The 27,237-nt window shown below is 44.9% G+C and overlaps 1 protein-coding gene across 1 annotated transcript in view; it reads right to left on the bottom strand.

Moving 5' to 3' along the window:
• Window positions 1–27,237, bottom strand: part of TPH2 (tryptophan hydroxylase 2) — a 118,195-nt gene that overhangs the window by 26,565 nt on the left and 64,393 nt on the right. The window contains exon 8 of the mRNA XM_029078578.1: window positions 19,660–19,786. Within this exon, the coding sequence (XP_028934411.1) occupies window positions 19,660–19,786 (127 nt within the window). The remainder of the gene's footprint in view (window positions 1–19,659; window positions 19,787–27,237) is intronic.

Here is a 27,237-nt window from a genome sequence, read left to right as displayed (position 1 = left end):
TCTTTTGAGCTGCCTTCGAACCCCGGGGGAAGTAGGATATGATCACTGGGGCAGCGTTCTGATTTTATCCAAACTGAATCTGCCATTTAGAAACATACTGCAGCTTTCAAACTTTCCCTCTTTCCTCCTGTTGCTCTTCATAAAGAGCACAGCAAGCAATCTGTTAGGGGGTTAGAAAATGCCGAAGAAAGTGTTCACGCTACATCTAATCAGAGAGTCTCGATAGAGGCGGAACTTCTGCAGTGAGCTTTCTGGGCAGTGGATATGTTCTCTGGGATGGACCTGGGGGACGCCAAGGGAAGAGATAAAGTGGGGGCAAAGGGGAGGGAGAGAAGCTGGAGGGGAAGAGAAAAGATTGGAGCAGGAAACACAGAGATCTCGTTCATTCTCTCCCACCGAGAAGAGTGGGGGCTGCCCCCGCAGTCCTTGAGTCCGATGTTTTCTCCTAGGAAGAGCCTACCCTGTTTTGGATCGTTCAGATTAACCTGCACTCGAGAAGCTTCCCAAGTAGGTGACCATTAAAAGTCATTCATATGACATCTCCCACAAAGAGACCTGGGATTAAGGAGGCCACTTGAAGCCTTTTCTCTTTTTTATAGACCACCCGTTCCTATGAAACTCTTAAATGAAAACGAAAGAAAGTACAGCGTAAACCAAATCTCTCCCGGGGAGGCAAAGAGAGCCATTTATAGAAGGGCCGTCCTTCAGGGGGAAAACCAATATTTTGAAAATCCACTCTTTGCATATTGTGCTGTAGCCCAAAGCCAAATGATGTGTTAAGAGGGTTTTCAGAGCGTTAAGAAAATGAGATACAGCACCCAATGCTGCCATCTTCAGAGCGTCGGCAAGTAGTACCCAGTCAAAAAAACTAAATATTCTGCATATTCAGAAGCCTCTGAACAATAGCTCAGAAAGAGCCTTAGCAAAATGCAGTAGAATAATACCCAAAGGTACCTGGGGCTTCAATAAAAAAAAAATCGAATAATTATTCCACTCGCTATCCTTATCATGATTAGGGTCACGTACTGGAATCGCACATCTGGTGCCCTTTGAGGCAATTCCCAATTTCCTCACAGAGAGAATTCCGTAGGACAAACTGGGCACACCAGCTTTTATTCTCGCCATTGGGTTCGACGCGAGTTTTTACATTGGTGTGGAGAGTGGTCCTTGCTCTTTCCACCCCTCTGGGAAATCCCACCGGAGCTCGCTTTCGCAGGGGGTCCGTGGCCGCCTGTCAGCCACCCACGCCCCTCACCCACTCTCAGATGAAGATAAAGGGGGGGCGGATTTTAAATATTCGGAATATGCTCTAGCTGATCCTTTGCCTTTTAGAGTCACTGCACACTTGCCGAGTCAATCGATCAGTTGTATTTATTGAGCATCTACTCTATGCGGAGAGCTGTACCGAGCCCTCGGGAGAGTACAACACAGGAGAGTTGATACTTGCCCACGACGGGCTCAAAGACTAGAGCGGTAATCGATTCTTTACAGAAGTACAGTGCCAAGCACTTAATACAGTGCTCTGCACAGAGTAAGCACTCGCTAAATATCTCTGATTGATCATAAAAGCAATCAGCAATGGGACTCCTTCTCTTGGAAAGGCCCCACTGCCTTCTTCTCGAATATTCACCACGGTCGCATAATCCCCAAAGGCTCTGTATAGTTCTCTGCACACGGAAGGCGCTCAATCAATATCATTGATCGATACCCATTTAAACCACATTTTAAACCGCAGGATTCAGGATGTCGTGTCATCCCCTTTGGGGTTGACTTCAAGTCTGGGGAGAATTGCAACCTGAATCTATCTTTTTTGTTTCCTTTTGTAAAATGGAGGGAGGGCCTTCTGCTTATGAAATGTTTCGAGAGCCTTAGTAATAGGATTAGCCAAAGTAATAGCAGTAACAATAATAGTATATAGTAGTAATAATAATAACAATGTTGGCATTTGTTTAGCGCTTACTATGTGCTGAGCACTGTTCTAAGGAGATACAGGGTAATCAGATGGTCCCACGTGAGGGTCACGGTCTTAAGCCCCGTTTTACAGATGATAATGTTGGTATTTGTTAAGCGCTTACTACGTGCAGAGCACTGTTCTAAGCGCTTGGGGAGATACAGGGTAATCAGGTTGTCTCACTTGAGGCTCACAGTTAATCCCCATTTTCCAGATGAGGTAACGGAGGCACCGAGAAGTGAAGTGACTTGGCCCAGTTCACACAGCAGACAAGTGGCAGAGCCAGAATTAGGACCCACAACCTTCCGACTCCCAGGTCTATATCCTATCCACTAAGCCACGCTAGTAATAATTGTAGCCATAATAGTAATAATAATAGCAGTAATTCTGTTGCTGAATTGTACATTCCGAGGGTTTAGTACAGTGCTCTGCATGGAGTAAGTGCTCAAGAAATACGATTGAAGGAATGAATAATAACAGTGATGATTGCAATAGTAATAATACCACCCACTTGATGTGGTCCACTGAACTAGGTACTTGGGAAGTAGAGAATCAAATAATAATAATAATAATAATAATGATAATAATGTTGGTATTTGTTAAGCACTTACTATGTGCCAAGCCCTGATCTAAGCGCTGGGGTAGATACAAGGTAATCAGGTTGTCCCACATGGGGCTCACAATCTACATCCCCATTTTAATAATAATAATAATAATAATGATAATGTTGGTATTTGTTAAGCGCTTACTATGTGCCAACCACTGTTCTCAGCGCTGGGGTAGAAACAAGGTAAGCAGGTTGTTCCACATGGGGGTCACAATCTTCATCCCCATTTTAATAATAATAATGATAATAATGTTGGCATTTGTTAAGCGCTTTCTGTGTGCCAAGAACTGTTCTAAGCGCTTGGGTAGATACAAGGTAATCAGGTTGTACCATCTGCGGCTCACAGTCTTCATCCCGATTTTACAGATGAGGTAACTGAGGCCCAGAGAAGTAAAGTGACTTGCCCAAGGTCACTCAGATGACAAGGGGCGGAGCCGGGATTAGAACCCACGACCTCTGACTCCCAAGCCTGGGCTCTTCCCAGTGGGGCACGCTGTTTCTCACACACCTTCCCTGCCCACAAGGAGCTTATATATTAACAAAGGAGAAACTCATAAAAATATTTACAACCAGAATGGTCCAATAAATAATTGAGTACACATATTGCATCAGCGGTAAGGAGGGTGTAAATGAATTTAATTCTAATAATAATAAGAATGATGGTATTTGTTAAGCGCTTACTATGTGCAGAGCACTGTTCTAAGAGCCGGGGGGGGGGGGGGAGATACAGGGTGATCAGGTTGTCCCACGCGGGGCTCACAGCCTTCATCCCCATTTTCCAGATGACGGAACTGAGGCCCAGAGAAGTGAAGTGACTTGCCCACCGTCACACAGCAGACAAGTGGCGGAGCCGGGATTCGAACCCGTGACCTCTGACTCCCAAGCCCGGGCTCTTGCCACTGAGCCCCACCGCTTCTCATAGCATTTGTAAATCTCATAAAATTTCCAAGTCTTAGAGTGGTCTGAAGAAAATGAGTGAATCTATAATCGTTATGGAGGGTCTATCGTGTGCAGAGCACTGGACTAAACTCTTCAGTGTTGGGGTTGGAGCCCGGGCCTGTGAGTCAAGGGGTCGTGGGTTCTAATCCCGGCTCTGCCCTTTGCCTGCTGTGTGACGCTGGGCAAGTCACTTCACTCCCTCTGGGCCTCAGTGATCACCTCTGTAAAATGGGGATCGAGAATGTGCAGCCCACGAGGGACAGGGACTGTGTCCAACCCGAGTCGCTGGTCTCCACCCCAGCGCCTAGCACATAGTAAGTGCTTAACAAATACCACGACCGTTATTATTATTGAAAAGAAAAGAGGAGGAGGGGGAGCGGATGGTTTCTCCAGCCCTGGCTTCCTCTCGAAGCCACACGGCCTGGTGGCAAGAGCCCGGGCTTGGGAGTCAGAGGTCGTGGGTTCTAATTTCTAATCCCGCCTCTGACACTTGTCTGCTGTGTAACCTTGGGCAAGTCACTTGGCTTCTCTGGGCCTCAGTTGCCTTGTGTGGAAAACAGAGATTGAAATTGTGAGCCCCATGTGGGATGGGGGCTGTGTCCAACCTGATTCTTGCAGTGCTTACAAGAGTCCCTGGAGCATATTAAGCGCTTAACAAACATCATTCATCATTATTATTATTATAACATGATTGCCTCGATCCCTGTCCACAGGGAGTTTACACTCTAGAGGGGAGACAGACTTCAGAATAAGTCACTTCTAAGGCAAATGGCAGAATATATGGATATGTGGGAATCGTCTACCTGAATCATCTGCTGAAGGGATGATATGCTGAGGATGCAGGAAAATTAATCGGAAATAATAATAATCACAATGATAATGGCATTTTTTAAGCACTTAACTATGCACCAGGCACTGTACTAAACGCTGGGGTGGATACCAGCAGATCGGGTTGGACACAGTCCCCGTCCCACGTGGGGCTCCCAGTCTCAATCCCCATTTTCCAGATGAGGTAACTGAGGCCCAGAGAAGTGAAGTGACTTGCCCAAAGTCACCCAGCTAACAAGGGGCAGAGTCGGAATTAAAACCCATGACCTCTGACTCCCAAGACCGGCCTCTTTCCACTGAGCCCAAAAAGAACAGAGATGAACAGCACACTCAGTACATAACATCTAATAATAATAATAATAATGTTGGTATTTGTTAAGCGTTTACTTTGTGCAGAGCACTGTTCTAAGCACTGGGGAAGATACAGGGTCATTGGGTTGTCCCACGTGAGGCTCCCAGTCTTAATCCCCATTTTCCAGATAAGGGAACTGAGGTCCAGAGAAGTGAAGCGACTTGCCCACAGTCAAGTAGCCGAGCCAGAATTTGAACCCGTGACTTCTGACTCCCAAGCCCAGGCTCTTTCCACTGAGCCACGCTGCTTCTCTACTGTGTGCCACAGCACCGTGCTAAGCACTGGGGTTGATACAAGGCCATCAGGTCCCCCCAAGGGGTTCACAGTCTAAGTAGGAGGGAGAAGTACTGAATTCCCATGAGGGAACTGAGCCAGAAGAGTGAAGTGACTCGGTCAAGGTCACACAGCTGAGATGTGACAAAGCAGCACATTTATTTTGAGAAACCGGTTCCTCTGACTCTCAGCCCCATCCTCTTTCCCCCATACCACATTGCTGCATGAAAACAATCACCGAAAACAATGGCCAGTCTGATTATCTTGCATCTACCTGGTGCCTGGGCGGTGCTTAATAAATAGCCATAATTCATTAATATGATGAAATTTTCTCTCTAGACCATTTAAGCCCCAGCAGTCACGAATGCTCCTTCTGCCAGTTGGGCATCTTATTTCTGAGGTCGTCCCTTCGACCTGTAGGACTACCGATATCCTTCACTGCCAAGGAAATTCCCTCCGGCCTCCAAAAGGAAGGGCGATAATTAACAGTGTCTTCGCGTCGCTGTAATGAGAGTCGCTGGAGAAATCCGAATGCCCCTGCCCATCGCTTTTGGGGAATTAACAAATCCATCTGTCCCCCGAGAACCTTAGGGGAGCAATCGGTTAAAAAAGATAAGTGGAGGATGACTGTAATAATAATAATACTGATGGTATTTGTTAAGCGCTTACTATGTGCTGAGCACTGTTCTAAGCGCTGGGGAGCTACAAGGTGATCAGGTTGTCTCACATGGGGCTCCCAGTCTTCATCCCCATTTTCCAGATGAGGTCACTGAGGCCCAGAGAAGCAAAGCGACTTGCCCACAGTCACACAGCGGACAAGTGGCAGAGCTAGGATTCAAACCCATGACTTCTGACTCCCAAGCTCAGGCTCTTGCCACTGAGCCACGCTGCCTCTCTAGATTTCTCTAATAGATTTCTACGGTTAAGACTCAAACGGTCTGAAAACCTTGACCCTCGTAAAAACTATTTGGACGCAGAGGTTGGCCTCGTTGATAGCCGGGGTTGAATTCTGGAACCATTACAGGCCTCGAGGGGAAAAGAATAAAAATGAAGTGGGAACGTCAGAATAGGGCAACGTAAAATCATCGCAAGGTTAAGTTGCCTTGGGCTACGGAAACGGAAAGCTGCAGCCCTTCTTCGGAATGAACGTGAAGGGAAAGATATTTTTCTCTACGGCACTTATTAAACTCACACCTAAGTTCTAATCCTTTTCTGTTTACCCAGAAAAATATTAGGTGCATTTGGTCCTCTGACATGAATTCATTCAATAGTATTTATTGAGCGCTTACTATGTGCAGAGCACTATACTAAGCGCTTGGAATGTACAAATCGGTAACAGATAGAGACAGTCCCTGACCATTGACAGGCTCGCAGTCTAATTATTCAGTGAACTGTATTTTTCGAATGCTGTGTGCAGAGTGCTGTCCTAAGCCTTTGGGAGAGTAATAATAATTGGCATTTCTTAAGCACTTACTATATTCTATTATTATAATATAATATATTATTATTATTATTATAAATTGGCATTTGTTAAGCACTTACTATGTGCAGAGCACTGTTTTAAGCATTGGGGGAGATACAGGGTAATCAGGTGAGGCTCACGGTCTTAATCCCCATTTTCCAGACGAGGGAACTGAGGCCCAGAGAAGCGAAGTGACTTGCCCACAGTCACCTAGCTACCAAGCGGCGGAGCCGGCATTTCGAACCCATGACCTTTCCACTGAGCCACGCTGCTTCTCGAAGAAGATTCCCCCTCTATCAGGCTCGTATCAGTTCCTGGAAATTGAATGCACTTCTTTCCCGTGGTGCGGTAAAAGGTCACATACTTAATGAGAAGATGAGAAATGAGGTATTTACTGACTCGAGAATAAGGCTGTGGGTATGCGCTATCACTACGGAAGAGACATTTCATTTCTATCGTCCTAATTAAAAATATAGAGCTATCGGATAGTCCTTCGGATTCTGACAGGGTATGAACGCGTGTGTTCATAAAATCACCGTGTGAGCAACAATATCCTTCTATTCCTAGACAAGAACATCTCTGCTCTGCCTCTGCATTTGTTCCCCGTGGGGCCTACCTGCGTTTTCTATTTTTCCTCTTCATCTCTAATTTATATCCTAAAAGTGACCCCATCTATTTTGCTGGGCATCTATTTCTCTCCAGCCAGACCGACGTGCCTTCGGCTGCCGTCTCCCACCTCTCCCCGTCCCCGGAGGTTTTGTTTGAGCGGGTTTTCGAAGAGCTTCTCCTCTCACGGTATCGGATGGAACGCGGCCATTCAGCTTTCCCCACATCATCCGCACTCCCACGTCGCCCACCCAGTGAAGATGTGACAGGCTGAACATTGAAACTGTGAGTCACACGGGGGACAGGGTCTGTGTCCACTCTGCTTTGCTCGTGTCCACCCCGGCGCTTAGAACAGTGCCTGGCGTATAGTAAATGCTTAACAAAAATCCCAGTTATTATCATTATTACTATTATTATTCTCTTTTGGTGGCCTCATGGCTCCCCAGGACCCTCAGTCATTGATGATATTTAACCTGAAGTGCGGCATCTCGGTGGTAATGGTGGAATTTTCATTCAATAGTATTTATTGAGCATTTACTATGTACAGAGCACTGTACTACTACTACTAATAATAATAATATTGGTTGGTATTTCTTAAGCGCTTACTATGTGCAGAGCACTGTTCTAAGTGCTGGGGTAGATACAGGGTCATCAGGTTGGCCCACGTGAGGCTCACAGTTAATCCCCATTTTACAGATGAGGTAACTGAGGCACCGAGAAGTGAAGTGACTTGCCCACAGTCACACAGCTGACATGTGGCAGAGCCAGAATTCGAACCCATGACCTCTGACTCCCAAGCTCGGGCTCTTTCCACTGAGCCACGCTGCTTCTTGGAATGTACAATTCGGCAATGTACAACAGAGACAATCCCTGCCCAGTGACGGGCTTACAGTCTAATCATGGGCTTACAGTATAATCATAATAAGAATGTTGGTATTTGTTAAGCACTTACTATGTGCAGAGCACTGTTCTAAGCGCTGGGGGAGTTACAGGGTCATCAGGTTGTCCCACATGAGGCTCAGTCTTCATCCCCATTTTCTAGATGAGGTAACTGAGGCACAGAGAAGTGAAGTGACTTGCCCACAATCACCCAGCTGCCAAGCGGCAGAGCCGTGATACGAACCCGTGACCTCTGACTCCCAAGCCCCAGCTCCTTCCACTGAGCCACGCTGCTTCTCTAGCAGCATTGTATCGTATTGTACTCGCCCAAGGACTTAGGGCAGTGTTCTCGGCACACCGTAAGTATACAATAAATCCCACTGAACGATTGGCTATTTTGAGGTTGGAGGATGGAGCCATTGACGTCTCAAGGATCCTTTAGGCCTCCAGTTTTGGAAAGAGTAGGAGTTAAACAATTGGCAAATAACTGGAAATCAATCAATCAACCAATGAGAGCTGTACTAAGCACTTGAGGGAGTCCAATACAACAGAAAAGGTAGATCCGTTCCCCGCCTACACATGCGAACACTCTAGAAGGTCTCACAGATTATTATTCTCACACCTGAACCATATGCAAATTGAATTCTTTCCCCGTGGATCTCAAAATAATTAGGCCAGGAAGTTTTATACGTTACCTGCGTCTGATAAGTCAAGTGCAAAAGAGGCTAAGGATTTAAATAGCATGAGCAAGCCAAAAAAAAATGAGCTTTTGGGGAAAAACAACAAAATCGGTAATGCTTAGTCTTACAGCGGGTCCTAATTTTACAGCAGGTGCTGGAGATAAATAGGGTGCATGACTAATAACGGATCCAGATTATTTGCAGAACAAATATCCCTCCTACACAATACGCCAGTAGGTTTGATTTGTCTTGGAAATCCTCTCCGTAGCCCTTTTTGGCTACTAACTGAAGCAGAAATTGTTTAAAAAAGAATTATGAGTTGAAACCCCGAACGAAGGAATCAGCAAGGGGAAAGAAATCCTTCTGAAGTTAGGGCCTGAACCTCAGTTAAATCTCCAGTTAGTTAAAGAGAGAATGCACTCCGTGAATTCGACGGCAGTCACCTCATCACGCCGCCTAGGATTTTTTTTTTTAATTTAGAATTATCCAAGGACCCAGCACAGCCAAACACACAGAGCTGCACAAGTCTACTTCAAAGAGCTCCTGTTGTGAGTAGCAGAGTTATTTAGCCAAACAACTGCAAACTCTTACCGCAGCAGAGATTTGGGACCCAAGATTTATTGACTTGTTTAGTTATTAAGGGAGTACTGCACGGACCGACGAACAGCATCACTTCTAATCTGCTTGAAAAATTTAGTCAGGAATTCATATTTCATGCGCTCTGGCTGCCAAGAACAATATTTATTCATTTGTTTTCCCAACCTGTTTCCCTAGGTCTTAATTCAGGGGAGTTGGGCTTTCAACTCCAAGAAGCAGCATCTGGCTCCTCTAAGGGAGTCTATATTCTGCCTTAAAGGTGTTCGTTAGCTCGTTTAATTCTCTAACCCTGCTCATTGAAAAGCACTCTACAATCTCATCGTCACACGCTTGTAGATGATAGATGACATCATTCCCTCTTCAGAGAGGGAGGACTCAAGGCGTAGAAGAGCTAAGGCAATAACCAAGGTCACAAAGAAGAAAGTTATAACTAGTCACGAGTCTTCTGCCTTTTAGACCCATAGTAAATCCAAGAGGGAAAGAAGCCGGTCCCGGGAGTCATAGAACCTGGGTTCTAACTCCAGTTCTGCCCCTTGACTGCCATGTGACCTTAGGCAAGTCATTTACCTTCCTCGTGCTCAGTTGCCTCAACTAGAAAATGGGGATTTGATACCTGATCTTTCCCTTGCTTAGACCATTAGCCTCACGTGGGAAAGGGACCGGGTCCAGCCTGATTGACTCGTTTCTACCCCAGCACTCAGAACGGTGCTTGAAACGCTGTGAACGCTTGAGAAAATGCCATTAAAGAAAAGATTGAATAAACTCCCCCTTTCTGGATTGGGGCTTGTGCTTAATTTACACCAGATTTTCCAAGAGTCTGCTCCAGCACCTCTGGAAACTGGTGGTTCAAAGCCCTAGCCCCGCCAGAGCTTCCCGTTTCCATTATAAAAGTAAAAATAAAATCAATATTTAATTTTTTAAAACATCCTGCTAAAATATGAGTAGGCTGCTATTTCAAATAAACTTCCGTCCGTGACTCTATATGCGTCCGTATTATTGCCACACTAATCACACTTCATGAAGTCATTACAGAGTTCGGAGCCCTGACACATCTTTCATTTCAAATGAAATACCAATTGTGAGTTTCGTGTCCAGGCAAAGTAGCTTAGGCAACTGGGATATAATTACGGGCTCAAGGTCAAGGGAGATCGAATGGCGCCCAAGACAGGAGAATCCCTTGTCTTCTACAACGGGTCAGATATCCCTAAACTTTTCTTGAGTGTTTGTGGGGAATAATATTCTTTAGGGAGCATCTGTGTTCTTTGCCTATTCGGATGGAGAGAGCTATTAGGGAAGGAAGGTTAAGACAGAGTGAGTAGGAGTGGAATTGGAAACTTGGGCAAATATTGCAGGTTGTTCACCATGTCCGGCAACTCCAGTGATTGCTTGAAGCCATCTCCTGAAAGAGATTCTCCTCAACGTTCCACTTTAGGAATAATTTTCTCAGGAACTGAATAGTGGTTGCTGATGAGTCCTCTCTACCACAACTAATAATAATAATAATAATAAAGTCTTCTCTACCACAACTAATAATAATAATGATGATGATGATGGTATTTGTTAAGAGCTTACTATGTTCACTCATTCATTCATTCAGTAGTATTTACTGAGGGCTTACTATGTGCAGAGCGCTGTACTAAGCCCCTGGAATGTACAATTTGGCAACAGATAGAGACAATCCCTGCCCAGTGACGGGTTCACAATCTAATCGGGGGAGAAGCACCGTTTTAAGCGCTGATCTGATCGTATACATGGCGTAGCGGCTAGAGCCTGGGCTTGGGAGCGGGAAGGTCCTGGGTTCTAATCCCGGATCCACCACTTGGCTGTGCGACCATGGACGAGTCACTTCCCTTCTCTGTGCCTCAGGTACCTCATCTGGAAAATGGGGATTGAGACTGTGAGGACTCTGTCCAACCTAATGCCCTTGTATCTACTCCAGCGCTTAGTTCAGTGTCTGGCACACAGTAAGCACCTACCAGATGCCATCATTGCTATTATTATTATTATTCTCCTTGAGGGCAGGGATCATGCCTACTGATTATACTGTTCTCCCAAGTACTTAATACTAGGGTGCTGCTCTGCCCAGAGTACACTCTCAGAGCATACTTTCGAGTGATTCTTGAATTCACTTTTCTGGGGTATCCGCAAGATTTCTAGCAGGTGTTTCTTTCCCAAAGAGTAATAAAGCTAGTTTTCTACAGCTTGATTGCTCAGTCCAGGACCTGTTAGCAATCTGTGGGTCAGCTAGAATGGCAAGGAGACACAGAGTGTCCGTCCTGGTGCAATCGATCCATCAATATGGCCTATGGGCTCTCAGGGAATTTCAATGCAGAATTTCTCGGTAGGCCCACATATACGCTCATGGGCTTTGAAGAGGAAAATGGTTCACTGGGGGATCTATTCCCTCCTATTCCAATAGGGTTGTTGCCTAATATCTTGTTTTCCACTTCAACTAGCTTTAAGCATCTCAAATAATAAGATTTCTAAGAGTGAGACCCTCCCAAATGGCTACCTTACTGCTACAGGCTCTCGTAATATCCTGGCTAGACTACTGTGTCAGCCCTCTCTCTGATCTCCCTTCCTCCCCTCTCTCCCTGCTCCAGTCTATTCTTCACTCTGTTGCCTGGCTCATCTTCCTGCAGAAACGCTCCCCTTCTTAAAAACCTCCAGTGGTTGCCTATCAACCTCCGCACAAAACAAAAACTTCTCACTCTAGGCTTCGAGGCTCTCCATCACCTTGCCTCTTCCTACCTCTCCTCCCTTCTCTCTTTCTACTGCCCATCCCACACGCTCCACTCCTCTGCCGCCCACCTCCTCACCGTCCCCCATTCTCGCCTATCCCGCCGTCAACCCCTGGGCCACGTCCTCCCGTGGTCCTGGAATGCCCTCCCTCCTCACCTCTGCCAAACTAATTCTCTTCCCCTCTTCAAATCCCTACTTAAAGCTCACCTCCTCCAAGAGGCCTTCCCAGACTCAACTCCCCTTTTCTCTCTGCTCCCTCTACCCCCCCTTCACCTCTCCACAGCTAATCCCTCTTCTCCCCCCTTTCTCTCTGCTCCTCCTCCTCTCCGGTCCCATCCCCTCAGCACCGTACTCATCCGCTCAACTGTATATATCTTCATCACCCTACTTATTTTGTTTAATGAGATGTACATCACCCTGATTCTATTTATTTGCTATTGTTTTAATGCAATGTTCTTCCCCTTGACTCTATTTATTGCCATTGTTCTTGTCTGTCTCCCCGATTAGACTGTAAGCCAGTCAAAGGGCAGGGACTGTCTCTATCTGTTGCCGATTTGTACATTCCAAGCGCTTAGTACAGTGCTATGCACATAGTAAGCGTTCAATAAATACTATTGAATGAATGAATGAATGAATGAATGAATACTTAGATCATGAGCCCCTTGTGGGATTGGAATCATATCTAAATTTATCTCATTTCTGTATTGTCCCAAGAGTTTAGTTCAGTGCTACCTAAATTTAGCTCATTTTGTATTCTCCCAAGAGTTTAGTTCAGTGTTTAGCACAACGTAAGTGCTTCCTGAATATCGTTTCTACTACTATGATTAATTCTCAGATGATCATTCCCTAAAATGAAATTACCCCATCAAATTCATTCCATAAACGCACTTCAGCAACAGTGATTGACTCATGAAAATAGAAAAAAAAAAAGGACAAGCCTTAAGTAATAAGCAAGGTGATTCTATAATAACAACTTGTTCGCTCCAGTAGAGTGTTTCTTATTGCCCTTTACCCATCCTGGGCTCCGTAATTTCCAGCGATACATTCTATGTCCTGTTAAATGTGTGACGGTTTTTATATTACGATTCGAAGGTACAGTTCCTAAAGCCCTTCTGACTCTTTCGTTTGAAAAATACGTTCGTGGAATGGGGTAATTTAATTCCTTTCATTTGATAAAACGTAACCTCTGTTAACAATTTATAACAGTTTAGCGTCGCTCTTTGCTAGGAATGGAATTTGACTGCTAAAAACTAAACCGAGATTTTACAGAGTACAACCACTGGAGTGTAAATTCACTGTGGTTAGGAAACGTTCACTTCTTTATTCTGCTCTTCCCAAACACCTAGCAGAGTGCCCTGCACCAAGAGGGTACTCAATAAATGCACTATTACTAGAATGATTTTCTTCCATATTTCTATTTAAGGTTCTTTACGACTGTGTTGAACCCCCTTGGTGAGGGAGAAAGACTGAAAGATATCAGTTTCAGGGCATATTTCCCTCAGTTTAGAAAAACTGCTCTATAGTGCCGCTGGAATCAGAAAAAGACGTCTCATTATTCCACAAACTAATATTTACTAGGTGCCTTTTTTAAAGATCTTATTCCATTTCCAGTCAATGACGGAAAATCTTGTGAGAAAAATTTCCTGTTGGACATGGTAGAGGTCAAGGAATTTGACACTGCCTCTTCCTGAGGAAGCTAAATTTCCTTAGAAAGCAAAAGCTTGTAAGAAATGGAGTTATTTCGTATAAACCACCCTGCCAAATAGAGAGCAAGTAAATATTAATGATCATGCATCGTTTTATGCTGTCTGACGAATTTCAAAATATTAAAAATCTGAGTATCTTTCTAGCTCTAATAATGGTGTTTCTTAAGCCCTTACTAAAAACCAAGCACCTCGCTAAACACAAGCTGAGGTTGGTACAAGATCATCAAATTGGACACAAGCCCCATGGGACTTACCGCCTAAGAAGGAGGGGAAATCGATATTTTAGCTCCATTTTACGGATGATAAAGCTGAGGCAGAGTGAAATTAAATGATCTGTCCAAAGTTACATGGGAGGAAAGTGGCAGAGCCGGGATTAAAATCCAGTTCTCATGACATTCATGCTGTTTCCACTAGCCCACACTACCTCCTTGATGGTTCTAGAACTCTGCCCTGAGGCCTTAAAGGATATTATAAAAGATCCAGAAAGATGACAAGGATGGATTCAAAAGTATACAGCTTTTCAGACTGATGATTAGTCTCTTCTGACAATAATTGACTCTCTGACTTTTGTCTCAGTTTCCAAGGCCTATTCTATTAACATCACAGGCGATATCCATTATGCCTGCATAGAGTGTCTTAAGATGATTGTACGGAAACTTGCACCTTCACCTATTTTCTATCTTATGGGGGTGTTGGATCAGCACTAACTAAATATTTGCCTCAGAGAAGTTGGGAGAAAATGAGCCGGTGGTCAAGTGGGGAAACGAAAGATCGGAGAAAAAAGGAGGGAGACGCACAAGGAAAGTTAACTCCGTGCTTCTTTAAAAAATAATTGACATTCCATTTTCAAGATAATATCACTCCTCTACCATCTCAACAGTCATTATGGCGAAAGCAGTGTTTCAGAGTAGCTATTATTAACTTTTAATTATGCTATCCTTGGAAATAATATACATCTGATCACTGGCCCAAACAGCTCCATTGGGAATGTATAAAAGTGTACTTCTTCCAGCACTTGGGTGTGTGTAATACAAAGTTGATGCACATTTCAACTCCTCCAAAAGCTATAACACTAATTAAATCCCAGATTTAAACATGATGTAATTGTTCTTACATCACCCTCCCCAAAAGTTAGCTAGTTGTAAATCTTGAACTTCTCCGGACGGAGGGAAAATGCAGACAAGGAAACGGAGAATATGTGAATGAGGAAATGTGTATAGCAATGCTATCCAACTCATTTCTTCCTCCCAAAATCATAATAATGACGATATCCATTAAGCACTTACTGCGTGCCCAGCACTGTTCTAAGCACTGAGGTAGGCACAAGTTAATTGTTGCATGCAGTCTCGATCTTGCAAGGGGCTTACAGCCTAAGTAGGTGGAAGAACAAGTATTGATGAGGAAACTGAGGCTCAGGGAAGTTAAATGACTTGACTAAAGTCACACAGCAGACAAGTTGCAGACAATATCAGATCAGAACCCAGTTCCTCTGTTTCCGAGACTCAATAATAATAATAAGGGTATTTGTTAAGCGTTTCAATGTGCCAAGCACTGTTTTAAGCACTGGGGTAGATACAAGGCATTCAGGTTGTCGCATGTGGGGCTCACAGTCTTAATTCCCATCTTACAGATGAGGTAACTGAGGCACAGAGAAATTAAGTGGCTGGTCCACGGTCACACGGCAGACAAATGGCAGAGCCGGGATTAGAACGCTCGTCCTCTGACTCCCAAACCCAGGCTCTTTCCGCTAAGCCACCCTGCTTCACGACCCTCCCCTTAGGCCACATTGCTTCTCCTTTCCTCCCGAGTCTCGTCTGACTCATTCTCAACCTCGGACCTTCACTTCCAACTCGTCGATGATCCACTGACTAAGAACCGTTCTTCCCATCTGGGTCAATGACACTTGCTTTTTCACATGGCAAATTTAAACTGGGCTGCCACTTGATTTCATTTGGCTTGAGAAACATCTGTGGTGTATTCACGACGAATACATTCTCCTCAAACCAATCCGCAGTTTTGTTTGAATCTCCTTGAGATGGGAGAGATGAATGAACTGAATTGATCTAATTGCATTACAAGATGCTTTTACTGTTTAGTCAGAGAAACACCATTAATTTTACTTAAAATATCTATTCATAAACTTCCAGGGCTAAATTCTGTCCAAGATGTTTCTGTTTGTGCATCATCATGTCTTTGGAAATGAAGGCTACCAGCAATGGAGCAGCAGGCTATGCAAACTGGAATTATAGAGAAAATTGTTCAACAACGAACTTCGCCTTCGGGAAAGCTGAAAAGTCTAATGCTGAGTAATCTGTGGGCATTGAGTAAATTTACCTGTAGGTCACATGGTGTTTACTCACTACCACTTATTAAACCTATCCCCTCCTGCACAAAGATTGTCATGGAACCATACTACTCCCTCAATTTTCCAGGAGAGAAAACATTAACCAAGAAAAAGGAGGTAACCGCCTAGAATATTCCGCCATAATGTGAAGCCACTTCTGCAAATGACAACAACAACAGAAAAACAATCTTTCCACAGTGCGGTAGAGCATTCTGGACTCCTCCATAGGTGTACTGTGTGACCTTGCACCTCAGGTTCCTCAGCTGTAAAATGGAAATTAAATACTTGTCCTCCCCCTCCTAACTCAGACTGTGTCCCAGGTGGGACAGGGATCGGGTCCCATGTGATTAAATTGGATCTATCCTTGTCCTTGGTAAATAAGAAGCACTTAACAAGGGACTGCCATTATTATCGTTAAGATCGTTATTATCATTATCATCCTTCTACTCCATATTTGGAGGATTTATTTACTAATGAGAGCCCAATTAATTGGTCGGTGGCATTTACTGACTGATAATTTTGTGCAGAGCATTATACTTGGGAGAGTACGATTCATTTAGTATGCACGACTGCTGCCTCCGAGGAGCTTAAAGTCCAGCTGGGGAAGACGGGCAGTAGAATTACAGGTAAGGGAAGCAAAGATGAGCATAAGGATATGTCTGTAAGTGGTGTGGGGCTAGGAGAGGAATGAATTCCTTAGGGAGTGGAGGCTGAGAGCATGGGTGAGGCAGTCAGGAGGGAAAACGGCGGGAAGCAGGAAGGGGGGGAGATGTGACTTTCTGCAGGGCTAGAAAATGCCATCAGAGATCATACTGATTTTGATCAGCATGACAAGAGCGTGCTAACACATCAATGACCTAGTTCTTCATCTCACTGCAGGCATATTATTTACATTGATAACAGTGAGTTTGAAATACATTTACAAGATCCCATCATCAATTTGGCCAGTTTCAAAAATACTCCATTAAATTTGTTTTCTGGGCACAGAAACCATCGTCCAAATACAACGATAGAAATTGCTTCCGTCTCAAAACCAGGCAGTCATTAAGTTGTCAAAATTAATTTCTTGCGGAAATAAGGCAAGGAGATGCAAGTAGCTACAGGCGATAACCTGGTACCTCTGAAGAGAGACCCAGAAGTTCTACTGCAACGTGGGCCCAAATTTAGAAGAGTTTAATGGCATCAATTAGTCTCCAGTGGATGTTATTTCATTCTTAGGACAGTTTGGGGCCCAGCCCTTCAGAGGAAAGTTATATGGTGGCCACTTCACTCTGAATGATTCCCTTTTTCATCAGCGCTTATATTTACTGAATAAGGAAAAATAGGCACTTAACTACATAGTCATTAAAAATATAAATCTCACCTAGCAAAACTGTCTCGGTACTGTTTTCCAGAAACAGTTTGCCTTCACGTCTTGTGATTTGGGGGAATTATTTCCCCCCCTCCAGCATGCTTCGGTTTGTTTAATGTAAACCAAGTTCGGGAGATTACTGCTGATAATTATTCCATTCCTAGCCTGAATTTTTAAGAGATCAATTTTTTTTCCAAAGATATTTCCTCCCCTCTCCTACTGATGTCTAAGTAGTTAATCTCACTGCCTTTGGAAATGGGTCATGATAATGGACTTCTCGCTTCGGTGTATTGCTTCAAGTTCATTAATACCCACATTCTACATCAGTACATTTGTTTCAGTATTTACTTTGAAGTGGTCTAGCAGGAATTTGAGTCTGTTTCCTCCTTCAGCGTTTCTGCTGGCATCATCCAATTCACTTTGTTTTTAACTGAGAGACAGGGTGCTCTACCAGGAGGGATTGGCAACTGTGGTGTCATTTCAGAAAACTCCGCTCTGTCTCTTCCCTCTGACTATTGGTAAAGACCTTTTATGTTCTCTTGTACACCCTCCCTTTGCAAGGCAGAGAAACGAAAAAAAATATTGACTCTGCAAAATCCTTCCCCACATGAGCAAGAATATCAAATTGGAAAATCTACAGAATGAAGCGGCGCCCGGAACAGGAGGTAGAGCCCAGAAGAGTGAAGAAAGGTGGGGAAGAAAAGTGTTGTATACACAGCACCCACTCTTCAAAACCCTCTATCCACCTTCGCACTGAGCAGGAACTCCTTACCGTCGGCTTTAAGGCAACTCGAGCAGCTCATCCCCTCCCTTCTCTCCCTCTCCAACCCAACCCATCCACTTTGCTTCCCTACCACCCAACTAATTACTGAACCACTAAATCATCTCTCTCACCATCATCCCTTTACTCACAACCTCCCTCCTGCCTAAGCTCCCTCCCACTTGGCATCAGACAGACACCACACTCCCCATCTTCAAAGTCCTACTAAAATGATAACTCCTCCTAGAGACCTCTCTTGTCTAATCCCTCATTTCCCCACCCTTTTGCCCTCCCCTTTACGTCGCCCCTTAAGCACTTTGATATTCACCCAACGCCCAGCCCCACAGCATTTAAAGCATCTATATTATACATATATATCTGTACACACATATATATAACATTTATAACATAACATCATCCTCTGCTTCCCTTATCTATCATTTATTTTAATGTCTATCTCCCCACCTAGACTGTAAGCTCCTTGTAAGGATCATATCTACCAGCTTTATTGTACTGTACTCTTCTAAATGCTCAGTATGGTGCTCTGCACCCACTAAGTGCTCAATAAATACCAGCGATTGACTGATCAATTGTTTCCCCCATTAGATTATAAATGCTTCAAGGGTAAGGATCACACTTCTGTACTGTACAGTGCTCTGCACACCATAAGCAGTCAATAAATGTAGGTGATATTGATAGTGATTATCTGTCTCCGTCCATGATAGAATCCACCTAAGGTTTCCAGCTCACTCTGCCCCAACCATCTTCTCTTTCTGTGTTCTCCTCTACACTTGAATCTCTGTTATTTCCGACTCTCCATATCCCTAGTCTCTCCATCCTTCTTATTTCAAGAATGACCCAAATCTGCAGACTCACCAACAGTCAGTAACATGACCCCTCCACTAATAGAAGAGGAGACCTTATTCAAACCCTAAATTGAACACGCTTCCAGAGAGACTGTGGTTTTAAAGGGGACAAAACCTTCTGAGGGAAATGAAGATTAACTATAAACACGCCTGCTAAATTCTTCCCCTACTCAACATTCTTCCCCCAAAGAATTCACCATAATGCTTCAAGACTAATTGTTTTATAGAAATAATTGTCACCTCCTCTTCCTGAGGTGCTATTGGTATTTTTTTTGGTGGCATTTTATTCGGTATATGTTTACTATGTGCCAGGCGCTGTTTTAAATGCTGGAATAGATACAAGGTAATCAGATTGAGCACAGTCTCTGTCCCACGTTGGGCTCAAGGTCTTAATCCCCATTTAACAGATGAGGTAACTGAGCTACAGAGAAGTGAAGTGATTTGCCCACGATCACACAACAGAGAAGCGGCAGAGTCGGAACTGGAACACAGGTCCTTCTGACTCCCAGGCCTGTGCTCTACCCACTAAGACACATTGCTTCCTGTTGACATGCCCCATTCCTGCACATCTCCTTGTTCTTACCACCACCACCACCACCCACCCAACCCAACACCACCACCACCATCCAAAGGACAGCTCTGCAGCTCTCTTTTCAGCAGCCACAGAAGGGTGACTCCCGTTTTGCCAAAGAAGAAAGGAAAAAGAAGGGACTCACAGTGGCAAGCTTCTGCACGTCTTCATCCGATGCACCGAGAGAAGCCAAGCCTATTTCTTGGGAAAACTGGGCAAACTTAGGATCGGCGAGTAGAGGAACGTGTCCTAAAAGTTCATGACAGGTATCTCTGGCAAACACAAAGATCACAAAGAAGAGTTACGTGCTGGCAAACGGAAACATCACAAAGAAGAGTTACGTGCAGATGGTAACCAAGGATTCGATCAGCTAGGAGACGTACGTTACGTCTACCCTGCGGAACGCTATTCCATCTTGCCAGCAATAGGGGTGACTTCCCAATGGTTTCTGTAAGTGGTGACTTGGAAGACATTTCAATTAGTGCTGTGAACACACACACGGGCTAGATCTTGGACACCACAAGTGTCTTCCAGTTTACATACTTTCTTTTGTGCTCTGCTGATTAGGTTAACTAGTGTAGTGGATAGATTCCAGCGCTTAGAACAGTGCTTGGCACCTAGTAAGCACTTAATAATCACCATCAATATTATTATGAAGGGAGTGGTTGGTAGCGACGCTGATGGGTCCTGCATCCACGGATTTCATTAGGCCTAGCGTCTGAGCAACCACAGGTTCATCCTGAATGGATGAATCTCAGTTTCCTCATCTGTAAAATGGGGATTAAGACTGTGAGCCTCTCACGGGACAAGCTGATTATCTTGAATCTACCCCAGTGCTGAGAACAGCGCTTGGCACATAGTAAGCACTTAAAAAATATCATAATTATTATCATTATTATCGATGGAAATCCTACTAATTCATTGCTACACTCTCAGTATGTTAAGGGGAGACTTTCTGAAGGCTAGTGCTTGAATTTTACTCTCTCCTCTTTGGATTATAAATTATTTAATGAAAGACATCCTGTCTTCTACTTTTTACATACGTTTCCAAGCACCTAATAGAGTACTCCTGGATTTGTACCCTCTTTTCCTGATTTTTCTCTATGGCATTTGCCAAGTGCTTACTCTGTGCCAGGCACTGTAGAAGGTAATCAGGTTGGACATAGTCCATGGGCCCACTTGGACATCACATTTTTAATCCCCATTTTACAGATGAGGTAACGGAGGCACAGAAAAGTTGAGTGACTTTCCCAAGGTCATACAACTGACGAGTGGCGGAGTCGGGATTAGAACCCAGGTCCTTCTGACTCCCAATTCTGTGCTCCAACTCACTAGGCCACCCTGCTTCCCACACTGCTTTATTAGCCCCACCGTCGGCCCCATAGAATTTATGAACATATGTTTAATTTACTTCTTTATATTGATAGCCGTCTCCCCCTCTAGACTGTAAGCTTCTTGTGGGCAGGAAACATTGCTGCCAACTCTATTATATTTCACTCTTCCAAGTGCTTAGCATAGTGCTCTGCACTCAGTTAAGCGTCAAATACAATTGATTCATTGATTGATTTCTCTACACACAGAATTCACTCAATAAATAGTATTCCATAAATGAATTTTTGTTCCAGGCCTGCAGTCTTAAAGAGGTTTTGTGCAGGTATTTATGTTTATCTGAATCCCATTAGTGAGGCATCCTTTCAGGAGGTTAACGCTAACCTTCTGTGGCATATTATTAGCCTTTCCAAACTCCTAGTTTTCATCAGAAAATCTCTGTACTCATTTTCCCAGGAGGGGAATGTGGGACTGAATTCTCACTCTGCTCCATGAAACTCTGACTAGTGGAATCCATAGAAGATCGTCAAAACAGGTACAGATTCTCTCCTACAGTAGGAGGCAGGTAGGAGGCAGGAAGAGCAGGTTTCTATCCTCATTTTACAGATGAATAAACCGAGGAAAAGGATGACATGCCCAAAGTCACTAAGCAGACCAGGGGCAGAACTGCAATGGAACTGAGTTGCTTTTTCCTCTAGGCCTCTCCAGCTCCACACGACTTACGTTCAGAAGCAAAAATGGGAGAACGCTGACCCAGGAGTCAAGAGGCTTGGTTCAGAGGAAGCTGAGCAAGAGTGGCCTTGGGCAAGTCGTTTCACCTCTCTGGGTTACTGTTCCCCCAACTTTAAAAAGGAAATAATATCTCCATATCCTAGGGGGGAGAAAAGCCTAGGCCCGAGAGCCAGAGCACCTGGTTTCTAATCCTGGCTTTGTCAACTGCCTGCTGTGTGATCTTGGACCAGTACCTTTACTTCTCTGTGCCTCGGTTTCCTTATCTGGAAAATGGAGATCAAATGCCTGTTTGCCTTCCTCCTTAGACGGTGGGATAGAGATGGGATCTGACCTCATTGTCTTGTAGCTAACCCAGAATTTACTTCAGTGCTCGGTACATAGTAGTGCTTAACAAATAGCATTATCATGATGATTATTATTTCCTCCCTTCAGGAAGAACACAGTGCAAATCTCCCAAGGACTTGGTATGGTAGCCTGTACACAGTAAGCACCTGATAAATATCAACGATAAAGAAACTAAAGCTCTTTATGGCGGGGAATGTGTCTATTTGTTCTGCTGTATTGTAGATTGTATTGTAGGCCTCTGGAAATAGCAAGCACTCAATAAATCCCCCTGATTGATTGATCGATTGAATTGAGGTGTTCAGTCGGACACCCAAACTGCCCTCTTTGGGAACCTTTCAAACCATCCTTGCTCAGCTCGTACAAAGCTTGGCAAGGGGATCTGTGAGTCACCCAACCCTGCCCTCTCTCCGTCGCCGCTCATTCTTCCACCCGGAGTAGTTCCTCAGTTCCATTGTCCCAGCAGAACTGGCCCGCTAAATATGAGTGGGATGTGAGTTTACACCTTTACTTCCTTATCCCATTAGATCTTCTTAAGGCATTCGATTATTGGGCCATAATTATACCTCTCAGGGCATACTGCTTCCAATCTCTAGATCTGCAAGCATTTTTCTTAATTGACCTCCTCTCTGACATGTTTTTTACCCGAAGAATTCTTCTCCGTTCCATTTCCGCCAAAGCACTCTCTTCTGTTAAAATCCCGAACCTTTCAAAACCATTATTGCAGTAAAACATCATGTCTCCTTTTCAAAAAGGCTGTGGATCATATCAGGAACTAAACCTTTGCTACTCTAAATTGGAATCTCTTCCGATAAGGCCTCTTTTTCAGTTTCCAAAGCCCACCTAAAATGGCAGTCCGTAAGGCACTCGTGCACAGCATCTCCTGAAAATCCTTAAATCGTTCTAAGAAAGTTGCTCTAGTTTGCTACTGTGAGCAAATCCAGGGCCTGAGGGTGAGTTTCACACCAGAGACTAATCTCTCCTTTCCTTACTGTTTTTACAGAATGATTGCTCACCTTTTTGGGAAGTTGATTGTTGAAGTTTGGGGTACACCAATTATTGAGTGAGGATAATGAAAGGAGTTGAAGGAAGGGGTGGAACACTTACAGGTAGCAGCAAAGGAATAAATGAAGTTCAATAATAATAACTGCAGTACTTCCTAAGTACTTACTCTGAGCCAAGCACCGTACGAGGTGCTGGGGTCAATACTAGTTGATAATAATAATAACAGTATTTGTTAAGCGCTTACTATGTGCTAAGCATTCTTCTAAGCACTGGGGTAGATGCGAGGTAATCAGGTCGGATGCGGTCCCTGTCCCACGTGCGGCTCACACTCTTAATCCCCATTTTACAGAGGCGGTAACTGAGGCACAGAGAAGTGAAGTGTGACTTGCCCAGGGTCACACAGCAGACGAGTGGTGGAGCCGGGATTATACCCCATGACCTCTGACTCCCAAACCCGGGCTCTTGCCACTAGGCCACGCTGCTTCCCACAGGCCAGATCCTGCCCCACACGGGGCTATCTAAACAGGAGGGAGTGCAGGTATCTTGGTTTACAGTGGAGGAAACCAAGGCTCAGAGAAGTTAAGTGACTTGCCCAAGGTCACACAGCAGGCAGACGTCAGAGCTGGGATTAGGACCCAGGTTCTCTGACTTCTGGGCCCCTGTGCTTTCCAATGGGCCACAAGGCTTCTCAGTCAGCCGTACAATCTCTAAGCACAAATGGGCGGGATGGGAACAAGATGATCCAATCACGTTCCTCTGAACTGGACTCTCCCAAGGGCTTAGTACAGTGTTGAGCACCCAGTAAGCGCGCAATAAAGCCGATCAAATGAATGAATGCTGACTGTCCAGGAAAAGGGTTAATAATGGTGATATTTGTTAAGCGCTTACTATGTGCCAGGCACTGTAGTAAGCACTGGGATAGAGGTGAGAGAATCAGGTTGTACACCACCCATGACTCACATGGGGCTCGCAGTCTGAATCTCCATTTTACATAGGAGATAGCTGAGGCAAAGAGAACGTAGGCTTGGGAGAGGACAATGGAGTAGAGTAGACAGGCACATTCCCCACCCGCAAGGAACTTACGGACGTTAAAATAAATTATGGATAAGCGCTTCGGGGCTGAGAGTGGACTGAATATCAAGTGCTTCAAGGGTACAGATCCAAGTGAATAGGCGAGGTGGAAGGGAGAGGGATTGGGGGAATATACGGCTTAGTCAGGGATGGTCTCTTGGAGGATTTTTGTAAGGATTTGATGGTTTGGGAAAGTGGCGGACTGTCATACATGAAGTGGGAGGGAATCCCAGGCCAAAAGGAGGATTTGGGGAAGACGTCGAGGGCAAGATGGACGAGATGGAGGGATCGTGAGGAAACTGGTGTTAGAGGAACGAAGCGGGTGGGCTGGGTTGTGGTTGGAAATCCGTGAGGAAAGGTGATTGAGTGCTCTATAGCTGTTGGAAAGGTGTTTCTATCTGATGCAGAGGTGAATAGGCAACCCCTGGAGGGTCTTGAGGAATGGGGAAGACATGAACTGAAAGGGTTTTTTAAGGAAGATGATCCAGGCAGCAGAGTGAAATACGGACTGGATTGATGAAAGACAGGAGTCAGGTAGGTCAATGAGGAGGTTGATAATAATTATGGTACTTGCTAAGCGCTAACTATGTGCCAAGCCCTGGTCTGAGCGCTGGGGTAGATACGAATTAGTCGATCAGGTTGGACACAGTCCCCGTCCCACATAGAGCTCATACTCTTAATCCCCATTTTCCAGATGAGGCAACTGAGGCCCGGAGAAGCGAACTGACTTGCCCAAGACCACACAGCAGGCAAGAGGAGGAGCCAGGATTAGAACCCATGACCTTCTGACTCCCAGGCCCGGGCTCGGCCCGCTACACCACGCTGCTTCTCTAAAGCTGACGCAGTAATCAAGACAGGATAAGACGAGCGATCAGGTCAGAAGGGTGGCAATGTGGATGGAAAGAAAAGAGTGGATTTTAGAAATGTCGGGAAGGTAGAAACAACCGGAAAAGGTGACCGATTGGATACGTGGGGCGAATGGGAGAGATGAATCAAGGATAGTGTAATGCCGAGGTGATCCAGGAGTTAGTATAGGGCTCTGCAAATGGCAGGCACCTCATAAATATGATTACAACTACTGCTCGCATTCCCAGAGATCTCCGGGGTCAGAGGGATCACCAAGGGGGGCATCAGTGATGGGGTGGTCAGAAGAGTCGTCTTCATGGGAAGCGGCGTGGCCTAGTGGCAAGAGCACAGACTTGGAAGTCAGAGGGCGTGGGTTCTAATCCTGGCTCCCCCCCGCCTGACTCCTGTGGGACCCTGAGCAAGTCACTTAGCGTCACTTAGCATGGGCCTGGGAGTCAGAAGGACTGGGTTCTAATTCCACTCTGCTACTTGTCTGCCATGTGACCTTAGGCAAGTCAATTCACTTCTCTGTGTCCCTGTTACCTCATCTGTAAAATGGGGATTAAGACTGTCAGCCCCACATGGGACGGGAACGGTGTCCAAACTAATTACCTCGTATCTACAACAGGGCTTAGAACAATGTTTGGCACATAGTAAGTGCTTCACAAATATCATTATTATTATTATTATTATTCAACCCCATTATGTCTTGTCACTTGTCATCAATTAAAGCCTTTCTCCGCCTTTCAAAGTGAGCATTCGGCATTATGCTTTCCATGCCAAATAAGCCTTTTGAAACATTTCTGTAGATTTTTGCCTCCTCTAAATGACGGAGATTCTCATACTTCAGATGGAGAAAAGTTCAGTTAGGAGGGGAACCTGAGGATGAACGGAGTTCTTAGATTGCAGTCATCATTTTAAGTATAATTCAAGTCATCCGAGACTGTATCCAGAGAATCATAACAGAGGAATGACTTGGTGGGCTCTGAAGCCCAGGAATCAATTTAGCATTTTTCTGGCCCTTGGTGGATCTAACCACAGATTTCAGATCAGTTCACCGAATGAGTCCTGTAAGTGGTCCCTGAAGAGGAAAACCCTAAAAATATTTCTGGCGACCTTTATGGCTTCTCCCTCCTGCCAATCTCCCACCGCTCCGTCGTGCATTTCCGATGGCGGAATCTAGATCGATATTAACAGAGGAGTAAAGAAAATATAACGATCAGGGAAGGCAACAGGACACATCCTGGAACATTCCCTTGGGGAGGACTACACAATAAGCACACCAAGACTACAGCAGAACGCCAGCGTAATATTTTGTACTGCATTAGAAGTGGTATGCAGGGCTCTTTCCATCACCCCCCTCGGGCCTCGGTGGGCACGCTTACAGAATTTCGCTAATGCCCACTAAGAGTCCAACTCCCGACTCTCCTTCTCTGTAGCCAATGTGATGAGGGCTGAGGGAAGGAAACACGGAGAAGGACACTTATGGATGTCAGGTGGTTCTGACTCATATTGCGAGCTATCAACACCAAGGACCGTACTCCAAATTCAAACTCTGACATCCAGGCATTTTTAGGGTCTTCTGGACATTAGCTTTTACAGGAAATTGGGGCAGAGGCCCCACTATGAATAAGCAGCGTGTCTCAGTGCAAAGGGCCTGGGCTTGGGAGTCTGAGATCGTGGGTTCTAATCACGGCTCCGCCACTTGTCAGCTGTGTGACTTTGGGCAAGTCCCTTCACTTCTCTGAGCCTTAGGTCCCTCATCTGTAAAATGGGGATTAAGACTGTGAGCCCCACGTGGGACAACCTGATGACCAAATATCTACCCCCGCGCTTAGAATGGTGCTTGGCACATAGGAAGTGCTTAATACTATTATTATTATTATTATTACCAGTCTTGGGGTAGCGCCTTGGGTGAAACCAGTATAATTCCACCCTTGGATCAAATGCACTGCAGTCAACTGTTGTGATCCATCCTCCCACAATACAGTGGAGCTCGTCCATAAATGTCCCTCTATTGGCATTTGCTACCGAAATCCCCTAAAAGATACTGGGATCGTGCCTTGGGAAATCCCTTGGGAACTGGCTGGGGCCACCCAAAGACAGAAATGGCCACCTACCCCCACTGAACCTTCTCCAAGTTGCTTTCTTCCCAATCTTCCGCCCCTACCCGCAGAGCCAGGAAAGTGCCTGAACAATAATCAGAAGTCAGGAAACCTGGCTTCTAACACTCGCCTGCTACATAGGTTTGGGGAAGTCAGCTAACTTCCCTGTGCCTCAGTTTCTTCATCTAGGAAATGGGGATTAAATACTTATTCACCCACCCCCTTAGAATGAGAGCCCCATGAGGGACAGAAACTCTGTCCCATCTGCTTATATTGTAACCTCCCTGGTGTTT

This window comes from Ornithorhynchus anatinus, chromosome 14 (genome assembly GCF_004115215.2).
Source record: "Ornithorhynchus anatinus isolate Pmale09 chromosome 14, mOrnAna1.pri.v4, whole genome shotgun sequence".
NCBI classification, from domain to species: domain Eukaryota; kingdom Metazoa; phylum Chordata; class Mammalia; order Monotremata; family Ornithorhynchidae; genus Ornithorhynchus; species Ornithorhynchus anatinus.
Note: the sequence above shows the minus strand (reverse complement) of the source record. Positions and strands in the feature narration are given on the sequence as shown.